Below are 25,210 nucleotides of genomic sequence, written 5' to 3'. Positions count from 1 at the left end.
ATCATAAAAGCTGTCTACAAAAACATAATTTAATTGGTGGTAATAAATAACAAGATAACTAACAGATATTTTGAAGAAATTTAATTTGGACATGGCTGTCACAGGCACTGGTATATATCAATGGTCGTGACTATCAAATATGAATTTATATTTGATAGTCACCAACCATAGATGAAAATAGATGCCAGTGATGGCTGTGTCTCTGACAAAACTTGCTGACAGGTACGATTGACAAATTTCCAACACCTATCAGATTTCAATTATACTGTCAATATTTCCTTCAGGGTTCTTTTCAGTATTCATGGCCTTTACTCGCTTCTCCCTCACGGTCAGTAATATGAAGATAATTTCTCTTTTATTTCAGAACTATACTCAAAGCGTTTGGTTGACTTAGAAGGAGGGAAAATAGAAAATGACATGTCTTCAAGTGCAATACTGACTCAGACTCAATGGTTATCTAAAATCCAATGCACTATGCGACCTATTTCTGGTAATCATGAAATGGACAACTTCAAAAGTTGAAAATTCAATACATCCAATTTGGACCAGGTTACAATTTCCATTGCACCAGAATGACAAAAATGGTTGGAATCCCAAAATGGCATGCTCTAGATTGGACACTGCATGTGTATGTATTCTGTCATAAAAAATTGTATGTAGTTTTGTTAGAATACAAATTTTAACCCTTTTAATATTGTACACTTTACAGTAATAGTTCTTAATTTTTTCCTTTTCATTGTAGATAATAATTTTCAAAGGAAAAATATTGAAGAAATATGACTCTTTGGTGTGTCAACAAATCACATATTCCAGGAACCAAAAACAAATTTAAACTATACTCAAACCTCTTCATCTCGGTTTGAAGGTTCTCCAGTTTCAGATAGTTCATGGTCTTCAAATGCCCTCATAATATCCATCTGTTCACTAGGTGTAAAAGGTCTACTTGGTGGTATGTCTGTACTTATATCAGGTAAAACATTATGACCATTCATACCATTAACTCCATTCACACCATTAGTGGCCCTGTAAAAATTACAATATAGTTGTGTTTTCATCATGCTTTGAAACTTTTATGTTACAATATTGTTTTATTGCAAAGTTAAATGTCAAAATTCACTGAACATGGAACATGCAACATTGTCTTGTGTGGTCTATCATTATTAAAAAAATCAAAAGCTTACTTTTGATTTACCAAAACAAAAAACAAAACAAAAAACAGCAGGATATCACATGTTTCATTAAATAAAAAAAGGCAAAACCATGCATAATTTCACCCAAAGGTTGAGAGACACCACCTCTGGTATGTGACACATCATCTTAAAAGTTGTCAACTCACATGCTACATTTAGAAAGCCTATCTTGAAAGACAAAACAATTGAAAACAGCCATGACATGATTTGTTGTAGGACTGGCTAATCAATGTAAGGTCTCTCAGTCATGGTGAAATTCGTCGGACATGACCAGTACTTTTAGCCACCGGTCCAGTAAAATTTGTGTGATTTCTGCACCAGATGTCTGGTACGTTTTTTTTAATAGACACGCCTCAACTGCAACTTCCAGTTTAAAGATAGTGTCCGAATTGAGGCAAATTTAAATTGGATCAGAGAAATGATTTCGCTCCGGCAGATAATTGTTCAGTCTAGCAGATTTTGTTAGGTTGTTGGACCAAATGCCTTAGGAAAATCGACTATTATGATGTATTGCTAATATGAATATTCAATGTATTTATCATAACTGTGATATTAAAGATCTCCAATAACTGACTTACCCATTTGCAAAAGTTGGACTTTTTGATTTCCTAGGACTTTTCTTGCCAACCACTGAAAGAATAAATTCAAATAATTAAATCAAAGAAGTTACTAGATCAGATCAAGTCCATGCCTCTATCTATAACAATTAAAGTGACTTTTGACTAATACATTGAGGAAACATAAAAAGCAGAATATTTCAACTCCTCCTTTTTTTTGCGAATGTGTGAATAATAAAAACAATTACATCTAAAATTCTTACAAATTATACAATGCTTATAGTAATTCTACTAATCTTCCATTTTATCATTTCACTGTAAAATTTATAAAATATTGTATACACAATAGGCTCTAAAGCAGAAAATTAAAAAGATGAATGTTCATAGTCTGTAAAATAAACAACATATCACACAACAAACTAGCTACTACCATCACCTTTTTTTACTATTAAGCAACTAAAACTGTCCTAAAAACATATTCAAATGGCATGTTTCTGTCAATAAATATTGCTCTGGAGAACAAAATTTCATCAAAATTAATTATAAACTACATTCTTGTGCAACACTCAAAATAAATCATAGCCTCTACATCACTCAACATAAACATTGCTTTAATTTACCCTCATCTATAGGCGGTAACTCTCTCTTTGTCAAAAGACCAGAGTTAAACTGATCTACTAAATCTGAAATTCCATGCAGTGTAATAAAAAAAAAAGTTAAAAAAGAGGGAACATGTATATATTGGTATAAAGCTCAAGTTGTCTATTTGTAATGTACAGTATATGTTTAACAAAAAATGTCATGGTATATTGTAAGCAACTACTATAATTACTAGTTTTTATTTTGAAACTTAATTAAATTTGTAACTGCAGAAATTTATTTCATGCGCAAAATTACAAAATTGAATTATAAAGATTCCAAAATGAAGTCACAAGTGAATAATTACATTTAGTTTTCTGTCTTTGCATTTTTGGTATGTCTTTCATCTTTAAATCACTGGCAGATGGTGTAAAATTATTTCCAATTGATTCACTAGGTGTACGGTGGTGTCTCTCTTCTTTGAATGGTGCAGCAAGAGTCCATGATGTACCTTTCATTATAGGAGGATGTTCACTGTTTCGGAGAACAATCTAAAAAGACAACATCTATAATTTTACACAACAAATGGCAAATTATAAGTTATTTATATTGCAAAAATTTATTAAGTTCTTATCAAATAAGTTTACAAAAGTGGGGCTTCTTTATACAATAGAAAATAAACAGAATCTTAACAAATAATTGTGACCAATCAAGCTGGTTAATTCATATTGTGTTTACCTTGTACAAATCAGATTGTTCTTTAGAATGTGTTGGAAGGGGAGGTAATCCTGGAAGACCCCTTGTCTTGCTGCAACTCTGTACTGGAGTTTCAACATACTGTGGAAATATAACACAGAAACATTAATTTTCAAAGAAAATTATACAATGTGATTAAACACATTAATGGTTAGACTTTACATGATCTTCAAATTATCCTTTAAATACTACCAGTAGTTGGACTTAACCATAATAATAAAATTTATCTACACCTCTGACTTAAAAAAGTGTTGTGTAGCCAATCTTAATTAAGTACTATATAATAAGAACTTCATAGGACAAAGGAATCTAAGTCATTACTTTATAACCTATGCATATATGCTTACCAGTTAACATTAAATTGTGTTTTGTTACTTCAGATAAGATACTGTAGAATCAAATGCATTTATTTTGTTCTGTTTTATCATTTTGCAACCTGTTTGTTTTCTCAGGTAAAAAATGAAAGCTGCAGTCTGTAATGTACTTGCGAAGAATAAATTCTTAGTTTCCTACAATTTTCTTGCATCTAGATCTATTACTTCTTTGTGATTGATATAATATGGTTTTTGGCGTCTGTGTTTGACTTTGAATATCATTATGCAACTCAAATAATGCCACAATAATTCACTTGTAGCATGGCTAGAACCAACTGGAATTACAATGTATTTGCATTGTTCCATCACTCTTGCACATTCGCAAAAATGGTGTGGGCCCTACCTGTAAGTGCCTACATTTACTTGATTAAGGGCCCAGACTGCAAGTAGAGGAAAAGAGTTAATTATAGAAAGTTTTCTTACTAAGCTTCATCTTCTTGTTAGTCAGTTTCTAAGGGTAAATTTGCACAAACTTTTCGCTTTCCCTTGTCTTGGGTGACAGGGAACCGGAACTGAGGAACATGGGGTGGGTATAAAAAAGGTTTTCCATTTACATTTAAAAAGATAAACAAACATCAATATTTATTAATAAAGTGCAAATATTAAGCTCTTTTTATACAAGTTGTTTCCAACCTAAATTCCTATTCATTTAACTCCTTTTAACCTTTTCCTTTGTAGGCACCCTACTTGACAGTTGTAAATGGTAGTTTATATATTTTAACAAAAAGAATTTATGTTATCAATGAATACAAATGCAAAGCACATTTTGGGTTGTGACAAGGGATCTGGAAATATACCAGCAGTTTCAATTCAATCAACTGTCATTTCATAAAATAACAATCACAGCCAGGGGTTTGAAATTTATAGATGGGTCTATCGTAATTAAAAAAAAAAAACAGATGAAAGTTTCATTAAATTCCATTCTTTGGTGAAGAAGGAGTAACTGATAGAAGAAAGGTACCTATTTGTGAAAAGAAATTAAGGACTTATTACCTTATCGCATATACACCTTCTTTGCAGGTAAAGGTTAAAAAAAAGTCCGCACTTTTTTTTAAAAAGCTAACAAGATTAAATTTCATGAACTAAATCAATTTCAAATGATTCATCTTTTTAAAATCATTTGTAACTCCCATGCACAACTCCAAGCATGAAAGATATCTGAGGGAGCAATAAAATATCAAAAGAAACAAGCAGAAGTTTAACTGACATTTACAGTACATGTACTTTGGTCTTAAATGATCTGTCTCATGTTATTACTTAATGATCAATTTGGGCTAGTAGCAAAATACCAAAAGATTGTCAAGCTAATTATATGTAGAACAGCAGCAGATGTTGCAAGGTTATTTTTATAAAGTTAACCTTGTAAAATTAGGCTCAGAATGATGTGCCATTCAGTTGGCATCTTGCTAAACTGTAGTGCTCTAATTAATTCTGAATTTCTGATGCACTTTCTGTTTGTATCATGAAAACCATAAACCTGACATACTGTCCCTTCATATATTACGATTTAAGGATAATTTTCCTGAAGCAGAAATATGTAACAGGAATTTCCCCCTGATTTTATGAAAAATTCTATTAGATATCAATCCTAAAAAATATGTCTACAACTGTTTAGGTCCAAAAGTAACAACTCTGGTTCCACACGTTTTCACGCTCGTTTTCAATAGATCCTCTCAAAGTTATTGCAGTCACATTGAACCAAGTTATTAGATATTCTGAATTTCCTCTGACCCTACAACCTTCCTTTTTTTTTATTTGGATATTGATATGTTGGGTTGGGGTCAGAACTGTGTGCCATACAAAAAGTTGGAGATTCAGCGGTACCGCGGAGTACCACTCTTCAACCGCTTGTAACGACTTTCAAAGTTGAAATTGTGTATGTCATACCTACCTAGTTTGATTTTGGAATCATTTTCCTGTATGCCTATACCAAATTTGCTACAAAAATTACATTTTTATTGAAGTTTTGTTCATTTTCCATGTTTTGTTGACATTTTGAACCATAATAGAAAGTAGGCGGAGCTTGTTACTTTTGGAAAGGAAGGGTAGCAGACACGTAATTTTTCAGCAGAATTTTGAAATATTCTGTTAGATTCTGGTTTTAAAAATTGTTTCTGCTCCTTTCCCTTCCAAAAGTAACAAGCTCCAACCTGAGATATCAATATCCAAATAAAAAAGAGGAGGGTTGCAGGGTCAGAGGAAATTCTAACTAGTTTTTAGAGTGGAGCTGAAAATATTGGAAAAAACAGGGCTTAATCTAGACATTGAATAAATTTGATGACAAGGAGAAGTTTCAGTAAATTCTGTTGAAAAATAACAATATTGATATTTTTTGTCTTTGTACCGTTAATCTATTACAAAAACTACTTCTTGCCAAATGGGAGAAGTGAACACAAACAAGAAGTTTTTGCCAATTTTTCCCTCTAGATTTATCCTGGAAACTACTTTGAAACAGTACAATTCCTTAGAAACATGTATAAAGTTCCTGAACTTTCTTCTGTTTTCCACTCAAACTAATAAATCCTTTCCTATCCAATATAGCAGAAAAACAATGGAAGTTTTTTTATTGGACATCAGTACATAAAGTCACACTTGTAACTGTTCTCTGAACAACACCAAATTCACCTCCAAATAACATTTCAAAGCAACAAATGTAATTTTACATTGTGATGTCATTGATCTTTCAGTTGAATGAGAATCCATTGTGTAAACAACAGGGAAATACATCATTTTCCTCAAATGATGTCCAAAAGAGTGAATATATTTTCTCATGTATGATGTAATCAAGGTATGAGAATTCGCTTTGTCTGCTTCAGCGAAATAATGGCCCCGGTCAACACATTGATTATACTGCAATGATTTAGTACACATGACACCCCCTTTCAATGATAATTTAGTTCGGCTTTGCCAGAGAGGCTTTCAATGCCTTAACTGACAATGCTGACAAAACAACTGCAGGAAGATCCTCTGAGTCCCTGATTGTTGGAGGAACAATGAAATTTTCCTATCATCATTTGAAGCTGAAGGGATTCATGTTTCATATTAGTCATCTAGGTGGTATTAGACAAATTGTGACAATGTTAAAAGTCCTTCATGACTAACGGCATCTTTTTCTTGTGTGGTACTGTACATCATATAAGCCTAATTTCCTTGTTTTGGTGGTTGTTTGTAACACGTTGCAGTTCTTCTCTGTACCATTTCAATTCTGTTGATGCAATTGGCCAAAGAAGTGAAGGGAGAAAGACCTGTCAGATCAATGTAGTTTCTAAAGGATTTCTGTCAAAAGCATTTCAGGTCTGACCTGTCTTATTCTTATTCATTTTGGAGAAAATCCAAGTACAATAATATTTCTTGCCCTGTCAGGTCTTTGAAGGACACAAGATAACAACCTAAAATGTTATTAATATTACATAGCAAGTCTAATATGTTGACATTAAATAATTAAATTAAACACCGTGAAAATTATTTGTTTTAAAAGAAAAATCAGTGTCATATTATACAAACATAACACTGATTTGAAATATGTGGGTCGTGATTTTGTTTACCTTCGCTCTTTCGAGTGCCATTATGTATCTGTACGCCTAATGATCACAGGCAAATACAGTAAAGCGTTATCAAAGACGGTGTTCCTGGCTCGTCCTTATATGCCAATGAGATAGGTTTGCAAATATCTCTTCTACGGATGAAAATAACACATTTCGACACTTGCTATGTTATGTTTCTCTGTCCGCCATTTTCATAAGCAGCATCCGGGATATTTGTTGCTAGGAAAATTGTACAATTTGATTGGTTAATCAAATTTAAAAACGCCAACGAGACGTCAATTTATGCAGGTGCTTGAAAAGTTATAAGGCGGAAAATTCAAATAAAAAAAAAATATTACTTCGACGAATACATTCTTTTGATTATCGCTCGAACCTATGTTCAACATATATTATTTTCATACTTTTAATTTTTCACAGAGTGACTCAGTGAGTAACGTTAATTAAAGTAAGGACTAAGAATGATGCAACTGCTGAGAACTGGTAGGAAGCTAGAACAAGTAGAAGTAGAAAAAAAACTACGGCTGTTTAGTAAAATAAAAAAAAAAAGCGGCTGTTTTTTTAATGTCAACATTGTTATCAAGATGTGAACAAAATCTGACTCCTAGTCAAATCATGTGGCATCCTGATACTAGAAATTTGTTTTCTACTATACTCCAGCTGATACTCATTTGTCATTTTGTATTAATCTACTCAGTGTGGGTTTTCATATCCCTACATATTTGTAAGTGATTTATTTTATTCATTTCCTCTCATGATGATTGAAAGTTCTAAGGTTAATTTAGTATGGATTACTTTATTTGGATTTTGTCCTCTAATAAAACATAAACAGATATGTCAACTCTTTGAAACCCATGAACAGCAAATTTTTTTTAATTACATATACCTATCGACCTCGAGAACTATGGTGTTCCAGATTTGAAACCATGAACCATCTTAATTAATAGATGACTACTGAAAATATCTAGAAAGTTTTGTTTTTTTTAACATGCAGGAAAGTGCTACAAATGAATGTTCATGCCACTAAATGAGGCAAGTCAGACCCCTATATCCTTTCAGATAGGGCTTGCATTGCTAGAAATTAATGACCAGCTACAGCCATGATGCCACTCTGGAAACAGATTATTCTTTTGCCATTATTGGTAAACAGACTTTGCTTTCACCAATATCTATAAATTCAGAAATATTTGAGCTGTTTTCTTTACTGAGAAAATTTGAATTCATATTTTGAAATTTTTTGTATAACATCAGGCCTGTTTAAAAACTGGATAGTTGCTAAAACTGAAATATGATTTGGTTGTAAATTACTCTTTGTGTTTCAAAACCTGTCTAGGTCTAATTTATATATATTCTAGCTGTTATTTGACAAGGCAGTCACAGTTTTCTCTTTTAACACTTGAATGAAGGACAATTCCAAGGGATTCACCATACACTAGAATTTAAAAAAAAAAAATAGGTTTATTGTTCAAACCGTCAAGTTCATAATACGTTATCAGTCATGACTATGTTCTGATCTTTCACAAACCCCTATTAAAATACTTTGCAGAGCACAGATTGATACAACTGCAGAGAGCCCCTCTGCAGTATGGACACAACATTCAAGTTTAGTTTGGACTGTAATACAGTGTATAACACAGCATAAAAAACGAAAATGGTCAAAGAACTTTAAAATTAATTATTAGACAGCTACTTAATACTTAAATCTCATAGAGATCCATCTACTTTTACTAAAGATATTCTCTATAAACCTGAAATATGTTTGTGTTTGAATCCATTTTCACCATTGATTTCTAAACAATTAAGGCCACAATGCCAACTTTAAATCCCAGCTCAAAATTTGTGATATTTAAACTTATGGTACAAGTTCAAAGAGCTCCATCCACTTTAATTATTGGGCAGAATATGAAACCAGAAGAACTGAGCAATACTCACTATTTGGATATGCCCACTCCCCCATTTGATAACATGCACATTTTAACCTCCATTTTGATTTGAATCAAAATCTAAAATAAAAGGTGCACAATGGGAGTTTTATTCAATCCATTCAGTGGTATAAGAGTAACAGATAAGAGATGGGTCCCCTGTGTAACAAAAGGAGGGACAGACATCCTGTCACTATATACCCCACAGGTGGGAAATAAAAAAAAAATATGTTGATTTATCGATTCATCTGGCAGTGTATCTTGTAAGCACCATATGATTTTTTAGTCTTCGTTCAATTCGTCTTAATCCAGTTCCAAAGGGTCAATAACTTTTATTACTACTATGTCAAATATAGCCTTTCTTTTTTGATATGAAACAGTGTAGTACAATATCATAGAGCACCATTCCACTTAAGTTACTGTGCAGAAAACAGATTTTTTCCCAAAGATAAAAAAAGAAAACCAAAATCAATCCCAACTTGAATTTTGTGGTATGGAACCTAGTGATACGATTTTACAGAGATCTATACATTTATAACCAAGTTATTGTGCAGCCGCTTAATGTCTATGGTCCACAATGACAAAGCTATGACATCATACAACCACATTTTTTTTACAGTGAGTGCATAAAATTAAAAAATGAAATTAGACTATGTAAAGGAAAGAAAAGAGGACATATCACAAAGCATACTTCTGAATTTCTTAACATGGATTTATTCTTTAGTGGAACAAAGGATGAACATAGTAAAATGCAACATATGAACCAGTGTATAACCTAAATCCAATATAGTAAATACTTTCAGTCAAGATTCAGAAGAAAGTGACAAAACTGGTACTGTAACCAAAATGATGATTCTTGGCACTCAAAGGAAATAAGCTGCAAGCAAGAAAATAAAACTAAAATATTTCTTCAATGTTTTATTCATTGAGAGATTCAACAAGTCCATATAAATCATTGATAGCAAAATATTTACAGAGTAGGTATAACAAATCTCAACCTTCAGCTATAACAATAAGATGTAACCATGGTAACAACTGAACTGACTTGTCAAAATCAACCTCATACAAAACTGTAATCAGGAAAAAGTAAGATTCAGTGAGATGTTGCCAAAACTTCAAATACATGGAGGATGGGAATTAAAAAAAATTCTATTAGCAAAAAAATCTGTAAATGCCAAATGAAAAAAAATGAAGAACATATAAATTACTTATTGAGTAAATATCCATTTTGCATCATTTTTTAATTTAAATTAGAGATCTTTCATATTAACTCTTTTATCTGTACTTATAACTAAGAAGTCTTCACAATTTTACACCAAGTTGATTATGAACTAGCAGTTCAAACAAATGAGAAATGTAGAAATGATTGCTATGTTTAAACAGTAAATAGATCCTGGCTGAAGGATGAAAACAAAGATATGATAGAATGGTATGAATGAACAAGTGAAGATTTATTACAATGTTTTCTTTAAAATAACAAGTGTGGAGGAATTAAAAAAAAACTCATTAAACAAATCAAATACAGTTTCAGTTAAAAAAAATGAATAAAGTTTGCAACTTATTTATTAATGACAATTTCATTAAAAACTCAATTGAATGCCAAATTAATACATTTAATATATTAAGAAAATTAGTTGAAATTTATTAAAAACCAAAACATTAATACATCACGTAAAGAAGTGTATACAAAAATGTTTCAATACTTCATAAGATAAATCTGTAATCACTACCATAAACATTTACTATGGCTGAGACATAAAAGAAATATATCTACTTGAGTATTATAATAAATTAAGTTTTGATAACATAAATTGAGTAAGTGCCTTCTCTTTACAGTCAAGTCAACTCTGTATAAAATTCAGAGGTTCAAATTAGTGGTGGTCTGATACCCTATATTTCTGACCTAGGACTTCTAAAATTCCATTAAGGGTCCTGGACCATTGATTTGACACTTGGAAAGGTCCAGGATGCTCCAAACTTGAAAGTGAATTAGAACCACTGAAATTACCCTTGGTATTAAAAAAAATCATATATATCTATTGGTAATACACTGATATGTGACTAACAGACAGGGTTAAAACAATAACAGACTTTCAACACAATAACAAATCATACTAGAAGCTCAAATAGAATTAATAAAATCGAACAAGCAGAACAGAATAGTCCATTCTTTTAAATATCAAAAACAAACAATTTGAATTTTGAGACATCAAAACAATAAGAAATTGTCTAGCTTGGTCACTCTGATACACAATACAACCTACAGTTGACTGACAAACCACTTTCATAATTTAATGCCATTTTTATAGTCTTTACAATGTTCATGAAATATGAATTCTATGAAGGAATAACTGGAATGCATTATTCTTAAACGAGAGGTTTATTTCTTAAATAGCAGGTGCAAAGATGATTCTATCCAATAATTTCTCTATATCATATTATAATATATCCAAAGAAAAAATGAAAAAAATACTTTACTAAGGATTACAATACCCAAGAGTTTAGACCCAATCAAATGTACTGGTAGTTGAAATAAAATTAATATTTAATCACCAATTCAACAAAGATATGATAATCTATTTCCTAATTAATAAAATCTATAAAAATATGTATGTCCTGCATATTTCGTTGTCATGTAAAATGTGAATAAGAAAAATGAAATGAAAAACATTGCACTAGACAAAATATAGCACTAGGTTCAGTCACATGACAAGCATATGACAAGTCATGACTGGAATGTCAACATTGTTTTGTCTGATTTTACGGCTCGAACTAAACCTTGTAGAATTGTTCACATCATAAACCAGTTTAAAGTCCATTTTCTGGTACTGATCATTACAAGGCACAGCTCTCCTCAATCAATACTTGGCAAGGGGTACCATTCTATTTACATTTTCCTGTCAATTCTGTCAAGAAACACCAACTTTTGACCTAAAAAAAAACCAAACCAATTTAAAGATTTATACTAACTAAAACTGCTGCAATTTACACAATTTCATGTCACCCATCCTTTATTTAAAATCATTGGTAAATCATTTCTGTCAATTTGCATTTTTTTCAAGAGAGGTGGTATATATGAAGAAGTTCGTCAGCATTGGTCGTTAAACAAAAGGTATATTATTGTATGATTATTGGAAAAGAGTAATCAAGGGAACCAAGGTTATAGCAGTAATCAAAAGAATGTAATCCAGGGAAAAAGACCAGACATGGAAAACAGACATTCACAACAAAGAACATAAAGTAACTAAAATCATACATACAAAGTAACAAAAGTAAATGAGCAACTCGGACTCCACTAAAAACTGGGAGCATGGACCAGGTGCACCGGTAGTAAGCATCCTCTGCTTTTCTAGAAACGCCTGCCGAGTTGCTCATAAAAAGTCAAGTCCGGGGGAAAAGAAATTATTAACTCCCCTTGACCACATTACTATTCATCAGCCATTAAACAACTTACTTCAGTTCTTTGTGTCTTTCTTTTTCCATTTTTGTGACTGGAGCTTCACACTCAAAGGATGCTAGACTTAAATCTACACAAAAAAGAGAAATATCTATATTCCTGCAATCATTAATTCAAAAGAAAATTTGTACAATTTCTCTATTTTATAACATGAAGTCATACTAGCAAGATAAACAAAGCTAAAATTTATTTCATTATATTTTTTAAATACTTTAACCTTCCTATAAAGTCATTGTAGCTTATAAGTCAGCAGTATATGAACTTACTTGATTCAGAGAATACTGGATTTGTTAAAATGTAATGGACAACACCAGACTTCTTCTCAAAAGGACACTGGACCTGTTGCCATGTGACTAATTCAGAAATCTGTTTGGCTAGCTGCCAAAACTTCTCAAAATTAATGTTCCCATTCTCCAACCTGATAATAATATGATCATATAAGAAATACTATTTGGTAAAAACACCAAGTTTTCCACATATGTGTTTATTTAAAGTTATAAAGTTTCAGCAAGTATTATATCCTGGTAAATATGCAATAAGATAAAGGAAGTAGTTGGTTAATTTAAGATGACTAAGGAATCATTTAACATCATTAACATAAAGATGACTAAGGAATCATTTAACATCATTAACATAAAGATGACTAAGGAATCATTTAACATCATTAACATAAAGATGATTAAGGAATCATTTAACTTAGTTATCAAACTATCTTAAGTATCAAAGTAAACTTACTTGCTCGAGCGACCTTCATTTAAGAAGTATAGGTCCTTCACAAACAAACTAAAAAATGGAATGACTATCTGAAAAAATAAAATAAATGGGGAAATAATAATTGGCAATACCATATTCATCCAATTAATAACCCACTTTGGATATTTTTTAGGGATCAGAATTAATTGTAATAATATTTACTCACTTTTATGCTTTGATTAACCAATTTTCATCTAAGCATTTTTTCTAACAATATTTTTAATGTTTTTGTGTCCCCATCGATTGGAGTCATAACAAACTTGTCAGATGTCATACCTTCTCCCTTTCATTGCTTGCACCTTCTGACCTCCATTGAGCAGCTTTCAAACAAGATCTGTAACTTCCAAAGTTGTTTGATGGGTCCATCTGGTGTTCTAAAATCTCAAACTTTGTTGTATTGACCTTGGCCCACTGTAAATAAATATTATAAATATTATAGTTTGGAATCAACAAACAGAGTTATCCTCCTTAGATCACAAAATATTGAAGTCTTGCTAATGCCATTTGGAATGAAATAATACTGTTTTATTCAAATATTTACCAGAACTGATTTTACATCTAATGATAAGGAATCTTGATTGCTTCAGCGATGGATTACTGTTTTGATCATTAATTGAACTTACCGTTTTCTTCAACCTTGATACTTGGCTCATGTTTAAACCAGCAATGATTGCTATCAGTGAGTTGAAGTTTCCAATGTTGATACATTCTTTACCAACATCCAGGAAATATTCTATCACTTTCACACGATTCTTCTTCTTCAAATGCTAAAAAAAAAGAGAAAACTCTTATGAAACATTCTTGTACAGACAAATTCTTTTTAACAGTAAGAACTGATAAAGCACCGCCTTGTGTAGAAAAATTAATGCAGATATCATAAAGCACAAAGAACAGATTTAAAAGATCTCTGATGTTTAAATGGTGATTCTAAGCAGTTTATTCTCAATATTTAAACAAATTGATTCCTTTCTTGTAAAATTAACAGTATTGTTATTAGAGAATTCCACTTACTGAACAAATCTCGGTTGTGACTAGATAACTTAGTCTGTTAAACCATTGAACATAGGCCTCTAAATTGGAGGTTTTCTTCATGTCTTTGAAAGAAGTCTGGAAAAAAGACAATTATTACGTGTACACTTAAAATTTAAATTTTCAGCATTTGAATTATTGAACAATGATTTACCTTGAGTAAAATTGTATGACAGTGTCAGAAAAGTTTCAAAAAATATCACCCAATTTTTATGGGGGCATTTACTTTCATTACCATACTGTTTGGTTCTTGTCAATATTAAACTAGGGGGAGGGGCATTAATTCTCAGACTGCTGTTTCTTTGTATTTTATTTTCTTTTATAAAACACTGGTCTTGCACATCTACAAATAAATTATTAAAAATTATCATATCACAAAAATAAATTTCAATTTGTTGTTAACTTCGACTCAAAGTTTGTTGATCCCTTATTAACTATGAAGAAATTTACCTCTGTTCCAACATTTTCTTTAGCAAAGGCTTGGACAAATTCTTCCGGACCAATCTGACCTAACCTCTCCTGCAGAAAAAAAGCAATTTTAAAATAAAATAAAAAGAATGTTTAAATATATAAGAAAAAAAACTGTGAATGTACTTTTATTTGTGGGTATCAATTTTCATGGTTTAGGGGAAAACTGTCAGTTAGTAGATTCTTAAATTTGTGGATTTGACAATACTGTCATACAAATGAATGGGAAATTTTCTTTTCACTGGGATCAGATTTCCCCCACCCAATGAAAGCCATGAAAATTAGTACTCGACAAGCAATAACACTTTCACAGTAATCCTTAGAATAGTTTTGGAACTGAAATCTTAATACAGCTTTATATCACAATTTAATAGAAACTTTCCTGAATTTATCATTCAAAATATAAGTATTACTTTCTGTCTTCTATGATTTTCTTCTCAGTATTTTTAAATGGTTATAATTCTTACCAGTTCAATATGTGTAAGCTGTTGAGCACACTCCAGAGGACTGGGACAAATTTCTGTAATGTCAGTCTGAAAAAAAAAAGAAATAGAGCATTAATGAAACATTTAGTGTTACTCTACCACAAAATGGAGGAAAAGGAGGATGGCAAAATGTTCAAAATGGATTAACTCAAAAACTACTTTCAGAATTGAACTTGAACATTATTTTATGGTACTTAACAACTGTGCAAAGTTTTTAAAAAAATGCATCAATCCATACATGTACTCAAGTTATCATCTGGAAACCAATGATGGACAGACTGATGGGCATGCAACTTTTCGGAAGGTATCAAATAATACCTCGCCACTAAGTGTGGTGGTTATAAAAAAACAACAGATTTCAAAAACAACGATCAAAAACCAAGTGCTTTATTCTACATTTCCTAAGTGGACAGTATTGACTGATAACTAGTACAAAGGTACAGTTCACATTGTGTACTTAAATGTTCATTTAAGTTAGGTCTTCAGGATATTGCAAATACATGTACATGTACTTGAGAATTTTTGAAAGGTTCATGTCTGGAATTAATTCCACAATATATAAACAAGTTAGTTTGACATCTTTATAACTTACTGTGGGTACTTCCTGTACACTGGATTTTCTGACTGCCTCTGTGTTAATCTTAGATAACTCTTCTTCATATTTATGTAATGAAGACAACTGAAAGTATAATGTTCAAAACTAAAATAACTACATGAGAGAATTTAATTAAAATAGCTGAAGAAAACAGGAACATTATCAAAGTTAAAATGAATGAACTTAGCTGTTCTTCATTTCAAGATTTTTGGAATGTCAGATTATCAGAAAACTGTATTATTGGCAGTTATATTAGATTATCTGGAACCAGTTCAAATAAATGTCAGATCTAGTAAAAATGCCAAACTTCAACAATAAACCACTTCTTCCTAACATCAGACACTTGTGCTATAAAACAAATTAAAGTAGAAATCAGGTGCACCTTTAATTAGTTAATAAACCGAACAGTTTAATGATGATACAGGAAGTGGCTCATTCATTCTGGCTTTTGTTTATACAAATGGTACAACTCAAAGTACATCAAGGTCCTAGGTAAACACACCTACACAATTTATCATAACTTCAAGGGAAGCCCATGCTGTTTAATATATAAAAATCTCTGGTGTAATAGGAGAGGATTTTAAAACATATCTCCAGCCATTGACCCCTATAGTAAGTGACATTATTAAAAAAACAATAACTAAAGGGGAATCATCCATTATCAAAAAGACACTTTCACACAAGGTGTGGTAACTGATAGGAAGTGATCCCTAAACATGAATTTACATTCACTGCTTCTTGTGTAATAATAAACAACATCAAGAAGTCGTCCTTGATTTCAGACACTAAACATTATCCACGTACACTGATAAAATAAACATTAACTGTGTTTTAGTACTTAGTCTTTATGAATGGAGTTCTCTGTTTACTGATAAGAAGCTCCATCTATGAACTGAGTGTTTATTTTATCAAAGACATGTTTGTGGTGTATTTAAGCAGATTTCACTCTACTAAACCAATCTTTGTGCACTTTAGTTACACCACAACCACAAGAGAGATTCCAAATTAAGTTTTATCGGACAGACCAAGTCCTAGACACTTGACCACAACGTTTGTTAAACTATTTAAAGTATTAAACATGTAAGTGTTTTACACAATGGCTCACGATTTACTTATGATTTTGGCCACACAAATTATTTCTTATAACAAATTTCAGCACCTGCTACTACATGTAGCTGTTAGATCCTGGGTTACATGTACAATCATATTGAAAACTAAAGTATCAATTGCTATGGGTAGGAATTTCTTACTAAATTGGCTGGTTTTATTATTAAGATTGTTAATTACCTTGTTAATTAGATTATGAGTAAGACTAGCAACATCTGTATGAAGTTCAGGATAAATGCTGATAATTCTTTGGGTAATTTCCTTTAACTGTTTCATCATTCTGTCATCTCGGAAATCGTAAGGGAACATTTCTGTCCATTCACTGAAATAAGAAGAAAATTGAAGTGGAGGAGCATGCTTCAACTTTCATAAAATAACAAACTGAACAATATGTCTTTCTCTTGTTTATGTAACTCAAAAGATTTTTTTTTCTGTGTATCAGTAGATGTTTCCCTTTTACTTATTTTAAAACCATCAATGTCTTCTCTGGATTCCTGTTTAGTTATTTGGTAACTAAAGAGTAGACAACAATTCCCTTAATTAGAAACAATAAATAATGAAATGGACATGTCAGCCTAATCTTAACCAGACAGTTAGTGTTATTTATCAAGACTGACAACTGCAGGAGAAATCATCAGGGCTAATACTGCACAACAAATACCTGCATTGATCAGTAACATTATCCCACGATAAAACCTGACGATCAATTGACATAAGTACCCATCTCCTGACTGAGAAGTGGTGGGACAAATATATACCAGTACTATTCTGGGGTGGAGGGAAAATTTTACTCTACTTATAACTCCTCCACAAAAAGAAATGACTCAAACTTAATCACAAAAGATAAAGGGAGCTATTTATTTGGGGAAACATATGAAAGTGAAAGATGTCCTTGGCTTGGATTAGTCACATGTATAAGAATGAGGATATTTTTAAGAACACTTGTTCAGGGAAAATCTATTTTCAATTTTAACCACATACATATGACACAAATCACAAGTTCTAAACTACTGTCACATGTTTCATTAACTGGCAGGATACAAGAGTAGGTGTTTTAACACCTGCACTTTTAAGAATAGTACACCTAGTGATTTTACAGGTCGTCAAAAGCTAAATCCACAATAATTGAGGGTCAACCAGCCAAACAGTGAAGGGTATTATGTTGGCTATCAAGGATAACTTATGGCTAAAACAGGGGTCACAAATAATGAAAACTGCCAATAGGATATTAAAATAAAAAAAAAAGGAGACAAATTTGCACAAAGAAATATAAAAATGACTTCCCCGCTGTGTGAATTTAAGTTTAATAAAAGAGTTATTTCATGTTGAGCAAAACTGACACAAACATTCAATAGAGCATACCTAAGCAGCTGCAGAATGTTTGGACCAAATTTCCCCAGCTGTTCTCGTTTCACTTCATCTTCTGCCAAATTCTGTTGGAAAACACATATCTACAAACAGGAAATAAACATGTAATTAATATAAAAGTCAAATGGAACATAAACAGATCTGTCTTTTTCATGCTTTGTAAATAGTTTATTGAAGTAATTAACTTAAACATTAACTAAAAATAGATTGTTTTTGAATTCACTTCGGCAAAATATCTGTACTCTACAGACAAAGAAGAATAAAACACTGAAGGGATCACCTTGAACTCCACTTTTTGGACTTGTTTCAGAACTCTTGAACATTTGATAAGCAGTACTTTAAGGACATGTTTGGTTACTTTAAAGTATTTGATGTTTTGCCAGCCCACAATTTAAAGTTGATAAAGCAAGAACAGGGAACCCAAAGTGTTATGAAAAGCAATACCACATATTATGTGAAACAATGTTAAACCAATAGAATGATGGACAGAGTTATACAGAGCTACTCCTACATCTTAAAATGATGGACAGAGCAATACAGAGATACTCCTACATCTGAATAAATATTATAACATCTGTATCATATCTCTAGATTCTTCTGACCAGAAGAGGGTAGGTGTACTAACCTGGCAAACCTCTTTCAGTAGGATGTGTGGCTTTATGTACAGTCTAGAACTCAGCAAGAAAGCAAACACATAGGTTCTCTACAAAAAAAATTAAACAACTTCAATTCAAGTAGCAGAATGTATTTATCTGATACGATGAAAAGGGACACTTCCTTTCTTCTTCACTAGCATCAGGCTTACATGCTGAACTAATAAGTTCCATTTCCTGTTCAATTTATTTTTGAAATATTTAAACATGAATAATATGTATAATACTGTTGTCTACAGAGACAAAACTATTGCCAGAAAACATCTTAAGTCAGACATAAATTAACATCAACATTTTGGTAAACAAACTACAGTTGCTTTGTCAATCAATGCATAATATGATAAGTAATGAAATTCTCAAAGGGCTAATTGTATTTCAACATGAAGCTCTTTGTTATAATAGGATTTCTGTCCTACAGATCTCAATTAACCCTAATAAGATCATATGGGACTCTCATCATTGTGATTTTGGAAAACCTATTAGTTCCAACCCAAATACAATCTTGGCAAATGTCTCTTTGGCACTGATGGAGATTCTTCACGAAACACGTTAGGGTTTGTTTTTCCCATCTAAAAAATCAGGTTGAATTCCCTAAAACCTAACTTGACAAGGTGATTGATATAATCTAGCATCTTCCATGATAAATGATTAAGTAAACACTACAAAGAAATGGAAAAAAACATTTCCTAATAGATTCAAACAGACATTGACAAAAGGCCACTCTACTGGTCATAGTAATATATCTGATGAAATGTCTGGTGTTTCTATACAGTGTGCCATATCATTTCTACCATTAGCAGAGAAAATCCTGATATTCAAGATATCTAATCAATAGAAAACAAATATAGATGTGTCTGAAGAATATTATGCCATATCAATTCTCATCCTTTTATAAATGGACAACATTATAATCTATGCAGCTATTTTCTGTTAGCTAATGTTTTAAATGTTTTATATAGTGTTATTTAATGACTTCCAACAACATAGAAAATCATACTTTTAAATCATTTACATTCCATCAATGAAGCCAGCTACAAGGGGAGATCAAGAATTTCAGGTTAAGGGGAGCCTATAAAGAATTAAATTCTGGGAAAAGCAAGGCAATAAAAGACTTTGGGAGTGGTATTTGTGAAAAATCAAGATTTCATGCAAAATGAAATTCCCAATATCAGTGGGGGAGGGGACATACGCCTGTCACCTGATCGGCACCTGAAATACTATGAATATCCCTGACACTGGGTTTTGATATTTGAATGATTTAATATTCAGAGCTTGAATGTTTTCCTTTTCGTTAAAAAACTAAGCCGTTAAATTGTTCCTTTATGACTATATAGTAATTTCAGTAGATATAAAAAAATCTGAGGAACTAAATTTTACTTGGCTGTAGTATGAATATCATATTTTATGCAGGTAACGTAACTTATAATAATAACTCAGAACAAAGGTTACTGGATAAACTTAAATTCTTTAGAATTAGATCTTACTGATGTCCCCCCTCTATTATATGAATCTACTTACATCAGGATGATATTCTGTCGTTGGTACGAGATGTTGGATCAAGGCTTCCAATGACCCTGCCATTAGATTTCCCTCTTCAAAGATTAAAGCCTGTGAATTCCAGAATGTATATAGGTTACTAGAATTATAAATCAAATGTCCTTTCAATCCAAATTTTGACACACAACACCTTTTTAAACAGTTTGTAAAATGTCAACTATAAATCCAGGTTTACATCAATGTCATCTATAAAACACCCATATAAACAGATCTTTTTTCAGTTTCTGTTGATCTAAATACGTTTACATGATGAAGTTATTACACATCATCTGATGAATCATAAATGATCCAATAATATCAACAGGATTCAATGTCCAGGGACTTATTAAAAGTTATCCTGATTTTTCCAATATTCTTGACTAATAGCAGTCTACTTCTGATTAAATGAGAAAAACAATCAATAAATTGACATGACTTTACTACCAGCTACAGGTATATCACTGTACCTACTGGCAACTGACGTAAATAGATTCTTTCTAAGGCTGTTTACTTCAACAACTGAACATGTATGTCTAAAAAAAACTTGGCAATATTTCCTTGATATTTATACATTAGATGGTCTAATTAAATTGTTTTGATGAAATTTTACACATTCAAGTTCACATCAGCCCTTGTTTTTTTTCTCCATCAGATGTGAAAGTAAGCAATTACAAGGAGGAAATAGTCCAACCCCCTGCCACTGTGAAGGAGATCTTTCCTGAGAGAGAAGAATTTATGTCCGCCTCTTATATATTATTTTCATTCAAGAAATTACTTCAATTTACAAAGAATTAGGACTTCATGAATGATGCCAAGTTTTTCTTAGTATCAGGGAAGAAAATAGAAATGCTATTTATGATGGGGCATTATCCATAAACAAGAGCAAAGAGCAAAGATTTTAGGGTTCTATGCCAGAAATAACATGTCTTATCAAAACTGGTGAGATGAACATGTTGGATAAACTGGTTCAATCTGTGCAACTTTTGGAAAAAAACAAGAATGAATTCATTTAATATGCACATAAGTATTAAATTCCACAATGACGAGATGACAAAGTAACATGCTTCAAGGCAAACAACAATGGCAGACCAAGAATTCTAAAATGAGGGAGCAGTGACTGGCCAAAGATGGGACCGCTCCAGTTTATTCCATTGACAATCAAAGTTTTTCAGCATGAAGATGGAGAACTTGGATTCACCTATACAAAAACACACAGAATTCAACTGAGTTCTGTACACCCTCAAGGACAACATAGTCTTAAAAAGACCAAGCACAAAAGCATGTTTTGAATCAGGTTAGTAGAGCCAATGAAAAACTTACCTCGTCTTCAGTGTAATGGCTTGGAACTTGGCTGTCGTATCCTGATGGTCGCAGATCAAACATGTGAGAAAGACTTATCATCTGTGGCCCAACACTCTGAAAAATAAAATTAGTTTTGATAAAAACAATTACAAGTTAGAGTAGAAAATAAGATGCAACACTTGCATATTACAATATTACCAATAACAATATCAACAGTTTCCTTGACCAAAAACTTGAATGTAACACACATCAATTATACATTTTCTTAGCTGTCTGAATACTGACCACAAGTATGATGTCTATTAACCATTCAATGATAACAAAAATATAACAATAATTATTCATTGTTGCCTTTTTATAACTTAAAATCTATTAATAGATGTACTGTAAATTTTGTACAAATTTAGATTTTGAGGAAATTTTTTCTGCACACTTAAAACTTATGACTTAACTTCCCCTATTTATTTTTGAAAAATATAAGTGACAAAATATATGCTTGGCTTTTTTTGGTCATGTGAAATAATACAATCAACCAATCATGATATATGGAAATTTGATGAAAATTAATCAATTTAACTATTGAAAAGTAATTATAGGACAAAATTTATATTACAATCAGAATCATGAGTAAGATTATTTAGGTTTCATTTGGTATTATCTTAAAGTGGCATTACGTATAACTCAAAATTCCAAACATGTAGCAATTGTCAATTTCCATAAAGCTAAAACGTCAGTATCAACAATCTACAGATGAAATAAAAGAGGGCTATGGTTGGTAAAAGGGTGACTAAACAATTGAAGATAAACAAATTTTGAGTACAAACATGACATTTATTCAAGAAAAGGTACAGACAAATCATCATATGATCTGCTTTGTTAATAGATTATACAAATGATCTGCTTTGTTAATAGATTATACAAAAGAAATAGATGTAAAAAAAACAAACGAAACTGCCTTAAATAAATATTTTCAAATGCACTTACACATATAATACCTTTTAAATAGCTTAAGTATACTAATTTTCAAGAGATCATTTATAAAAGAAAAGAAAAATATAAGAAAAAATTGAAAATTTCATTGATTTCACTCACCCGATAAAATGTAGAAATCAAGCAGAATGAAATGCAAGCAACAATATTGACAAATATAGAAGTTGCACAAAGATCAGCATGACATTTTTAATGAAAATCATTCAAATGTTTATAATTATGCAATATGTATTGATTTTTACAAAGATAGAGCTGGATCATATGAAAACCTGTACTCCATAAGGAGTATTGATCAACCCAAATCCTTCCATTTACCATGTAACATCTCCATTTTCAGACTAAAATACGTCAGTCGAGTAATCAAATAACAATTTAAAGATTGATTTGTGTCTGACATTTACACCTACCCGTAGTTGTTGCAGAAAATAAACCAAATTCATATTTCCTTTCCTATCATTAGAACTATGCTTGAAAGCATTATCCAAATGGTCCACATTTGACATTTTCATGTTTAAGTTTTTATCAAATGCATATTCCGCTCCTGAATTTGTTGGGTTGCAATTAGCATCCACACTCTCCCACATCTTAAAAATCTTGTCAGATTTCTCAAGATGTTTTGAGAATATTTTTCAAATTTAAAAGTTTAAATATATATATCGGAAGGCGTCAACAGTGATGTACAACTGGTTTCCTGTTGGACTTTTCACCTCGAGAAGTCACTTCCTAAATAGCTGTTTACCAAGGACACTTTTTCTCCTCATTAGCCAGTAATATACAGACTTAAGGGGCAGAAAGAATTCATCAGTTCCAAGCTGAACTGCAGCCTCAATGTCTACTAAACCAAGAGATTTACACAAATTGCCTTTCCCACTATAGGCTTCTAATCTGATTTCATTTAATCTTCTGTCTTCAGCCCATTCTCAGACACACACCAAATTGCAAAAGAAAAGCTCAAGATCCTAGTATATATCAATACTGATTAGTAAACTTCTTCCCAAATCTTAAATTCTTTGGTGTAGCAATTAGAAACAAAAACCATCAGCAATTAGAACATGAGAAGGACCAAGCAAACAGACGGATTGAGATGTATTGAGTGTATATTCTATTGAGGGTCTGCAATGTCCCTCCCTAATGACCACACTATGGTGATACCATCTGGATAATATAATGGATAACAAAGTATGTGTTATGGTTATGTTCTGAAACCTGTAGAGATTTGACACACACGGGTGGAAATATATCTAAAATAAAAATTTAAACAAACCATAGATAAATATCTTTTCCAACCCACTGTTTTATTTAACCTAGTTTTACATGATGAAAAAAACTCTTCAGTCTGTTTATTCCTTCAGTCAAAACAATCTTATCTCTTGCATAAAAGGTGGCTGGTAGATTGCCAAACTCTGACAAGTGGCCTTCAATAATACATGTATAGGACAGTGACCTAAGCTTAACAACTACAGAAAATAATCTTATTATCAGCTGAGATTCAAATTAAATACAATACATCCTTCTATTAAGTAACATATACATATAATGTTTACATCAAACATTACTTAGTGTTTCAGAGCATGTGACTTACGGATGAACACATCTTATTACAGCCAAAATAACATGTATAGCATAGCATATCTTTTATTTCCAAATCAGGAGCCCACATGCAGCAAGAGGAGTTGCAAAATGAGATGAAAAGAACACGATTGTTAAAAATACATGTGTAAGACATAAAAAAAATGCAATATTTGTGAATCTCCTTCAGGGATTCTAGATATTACATTTTCATGTATCTACTTTATAGAACAACAGATTTGTATTCTTCAGCATATTACAAAGTTTTATAATAATCAGTCTAGTAGGATCATTATTCTGAAATAAGTCTTTCTATAACAAATTGTTTATACTTGATCAGTGGGTGCATTTTAACATGTAATTCACCTACATAAAGATAGGACATAAATGGATCAAATATATCTATGAGGATAGTTTATAGGAAAAGTACAGAAGATCTGACATATTATGGTAATGAAGAGATAAATTATTCCTACTGTCACAATCTCACATTAGATTCTGATTTATGCCCTGACCATGCATTAATATTATCCATATCTAGAGAACAACAAATCTATACCAGTATTATATTGGATTTTTTTTCAATTCAAAAACTGTGTCCATACTTGTTTTGATATTATACTTCAATGTTAGGATTTATGTACTGGCAAAAACAATCAACATAAACGAATCAAGTCAAAAATTTAATAAAATTTGTAAAATTCAAGTCCTTTAAAAACAGATTAGTTTCAGAGACCACTTGAACAGGATTTATAAAAACATTGGTAATTTATTATATCAATATTTCAAAGCAAATGGACAAAAACATATCTCACATGAGATGATTATGCAGTAAAATATAGAGTAAAATCTTACATATCGTTCAAGTATTGTATTTGAACTTTACACTGACTTAAAGAATACTACATCAGTTGGAACTAAAAACAACCTTTGACCAACAATAAATGACTTTAAAAAGCAAATTTTGATGTTGAAAAC

The 25,210-nt window shown here is 31.6% G+C and overlaps 2 protein-coding genes across 9 annotated transcripts in view; both read right to left on the bottom strand.

Moving 5' to 3' along the window:
- Nucleotides 1-7,205, bottom strand: part of LOC148619293 (dynein axonemal heavy chain 3-like) — a 53,576-nt gene extending 46,371 nt beyond the window's left edge. For 5 of the 6 annotated variants that reach the window (XM_088579008.1, XM_088579009.1, XM_088579010.1 and 2 more), the window contains exons 1-6: nt 7,002-7,205; nt 3,065-3,163; nt 2,694-2,877; nt 2,368-2,430; nt 1,769-1,820; nt 846-1,023 (exon numbers count right to left, since the gene is read on the bottom strand). In XM_088579008.1, the coding sequence (XP_088435134.1) occupies nt 846-1,023; nt 1,769-1,820; nt 2,368-2,430; nt 2,694-2,877; nt 3,065-3,163; nt 7,002-7,022 (597 nt within the window). In that variant the 5' untranslated portion in view covers nt 7,023-7,205. The remainder of the gene's footprint in view (nt 1-845; nt 1,024-1,768; nt 1,821-2,367; nt 2,431-2,693; nt 2,878-3,064; nt 3,164-7,001) is intronic. The other variant, XM_088579012.1, reaches the window with a different exon arrangement.
- A 2,618-nt stretch (nt 7,206-9,823) lies between these two features.
- Nucleotides 9,824-25,210, bottom strand: part of LOC148619292 (ras-GEF domain-containing family member 1B-like) — a 39,475-nt gene continuing 24,088 nt past the window's right edge. For 2 of the 3 annotated variants that reach the window (XM_088579005.1, XM_088579007.1), the window contains 15 exons: nt 21,692-21,787; nt 20,354-20,443; nt 18,808-18,885; nt 18,177-18,265; nt 16,995-17,136; nt 15,705-15,791; nt 15,095-15,160; nt 14,610-14,678; nt 14,142-14,237; nt 13,754-13,897; nt 13,407-13,541; nt 13,113-13,180; nt 12,644-12,795; nt 12,375-12,447; nt 9,824-11,851 (listed from right to left, as the gene is read on the bottom strand). In XM_088579005.1, coding sequence (XP_088435131.1) covers nt 11,830-11,851; nt 12,375-12,447; nt 12,644-12,795; nt 13,113-13,180; nt 13,407-13,541; nt 13,754-13,897; nt 14,142-14,237; nt 14,610-14,678; nt 15,095-15,160; nt 15,705-15,791; nt 16,995-17,136; nt 18,177-18,265; nt 18,808-18,885; nt 20,354-20,443; nt 21,692-21,787 — 1,407 coding nt within the window. In that variant the 3' untranslated portion in view covers nt 9,824-11,829. Of the gene's footprint in view, nt 11,852-12,374; nt 12,448-12,643; nt 12,796-13,112; nt 13,181-13,406; nt 13,542-13,753; nt 13,898-14,141; nt 14,238-14,609; nt 14,679-15,094; nt 15,161-15,704; nt 15,792-16,994; nt 17,137-18,176; nt 18,266-18,807; nt 18,886-20,353; nt 20,444-21,691; nt 21,788-23,070; nt 23,297-25,210 lie in introns of those variants that run through there. The other variant, XM_088579006.1, reaches the window with a different exon arrangement.

Source organism: Perna viridis, chromosome 4 (genome assembly GCF_037379345.1).
Source record: "Perna viridis isolate PV_CMFRI_1.1 ecotype Kerala chromosome 4, ASM3737934v1, whole genome shotgun sequence".
NCBI classification, from domain to species: domain Eukaryota; kingdom Metazoa; phylum Mollusca; class Bivalvia; order Mytilida; family Mytilidae; genus Perna; species Perna viridis.
Note: the sequence above shows the minus strand (reverse complement) of the source record. Positions and strands in the feature narration are given on the sequence as shown.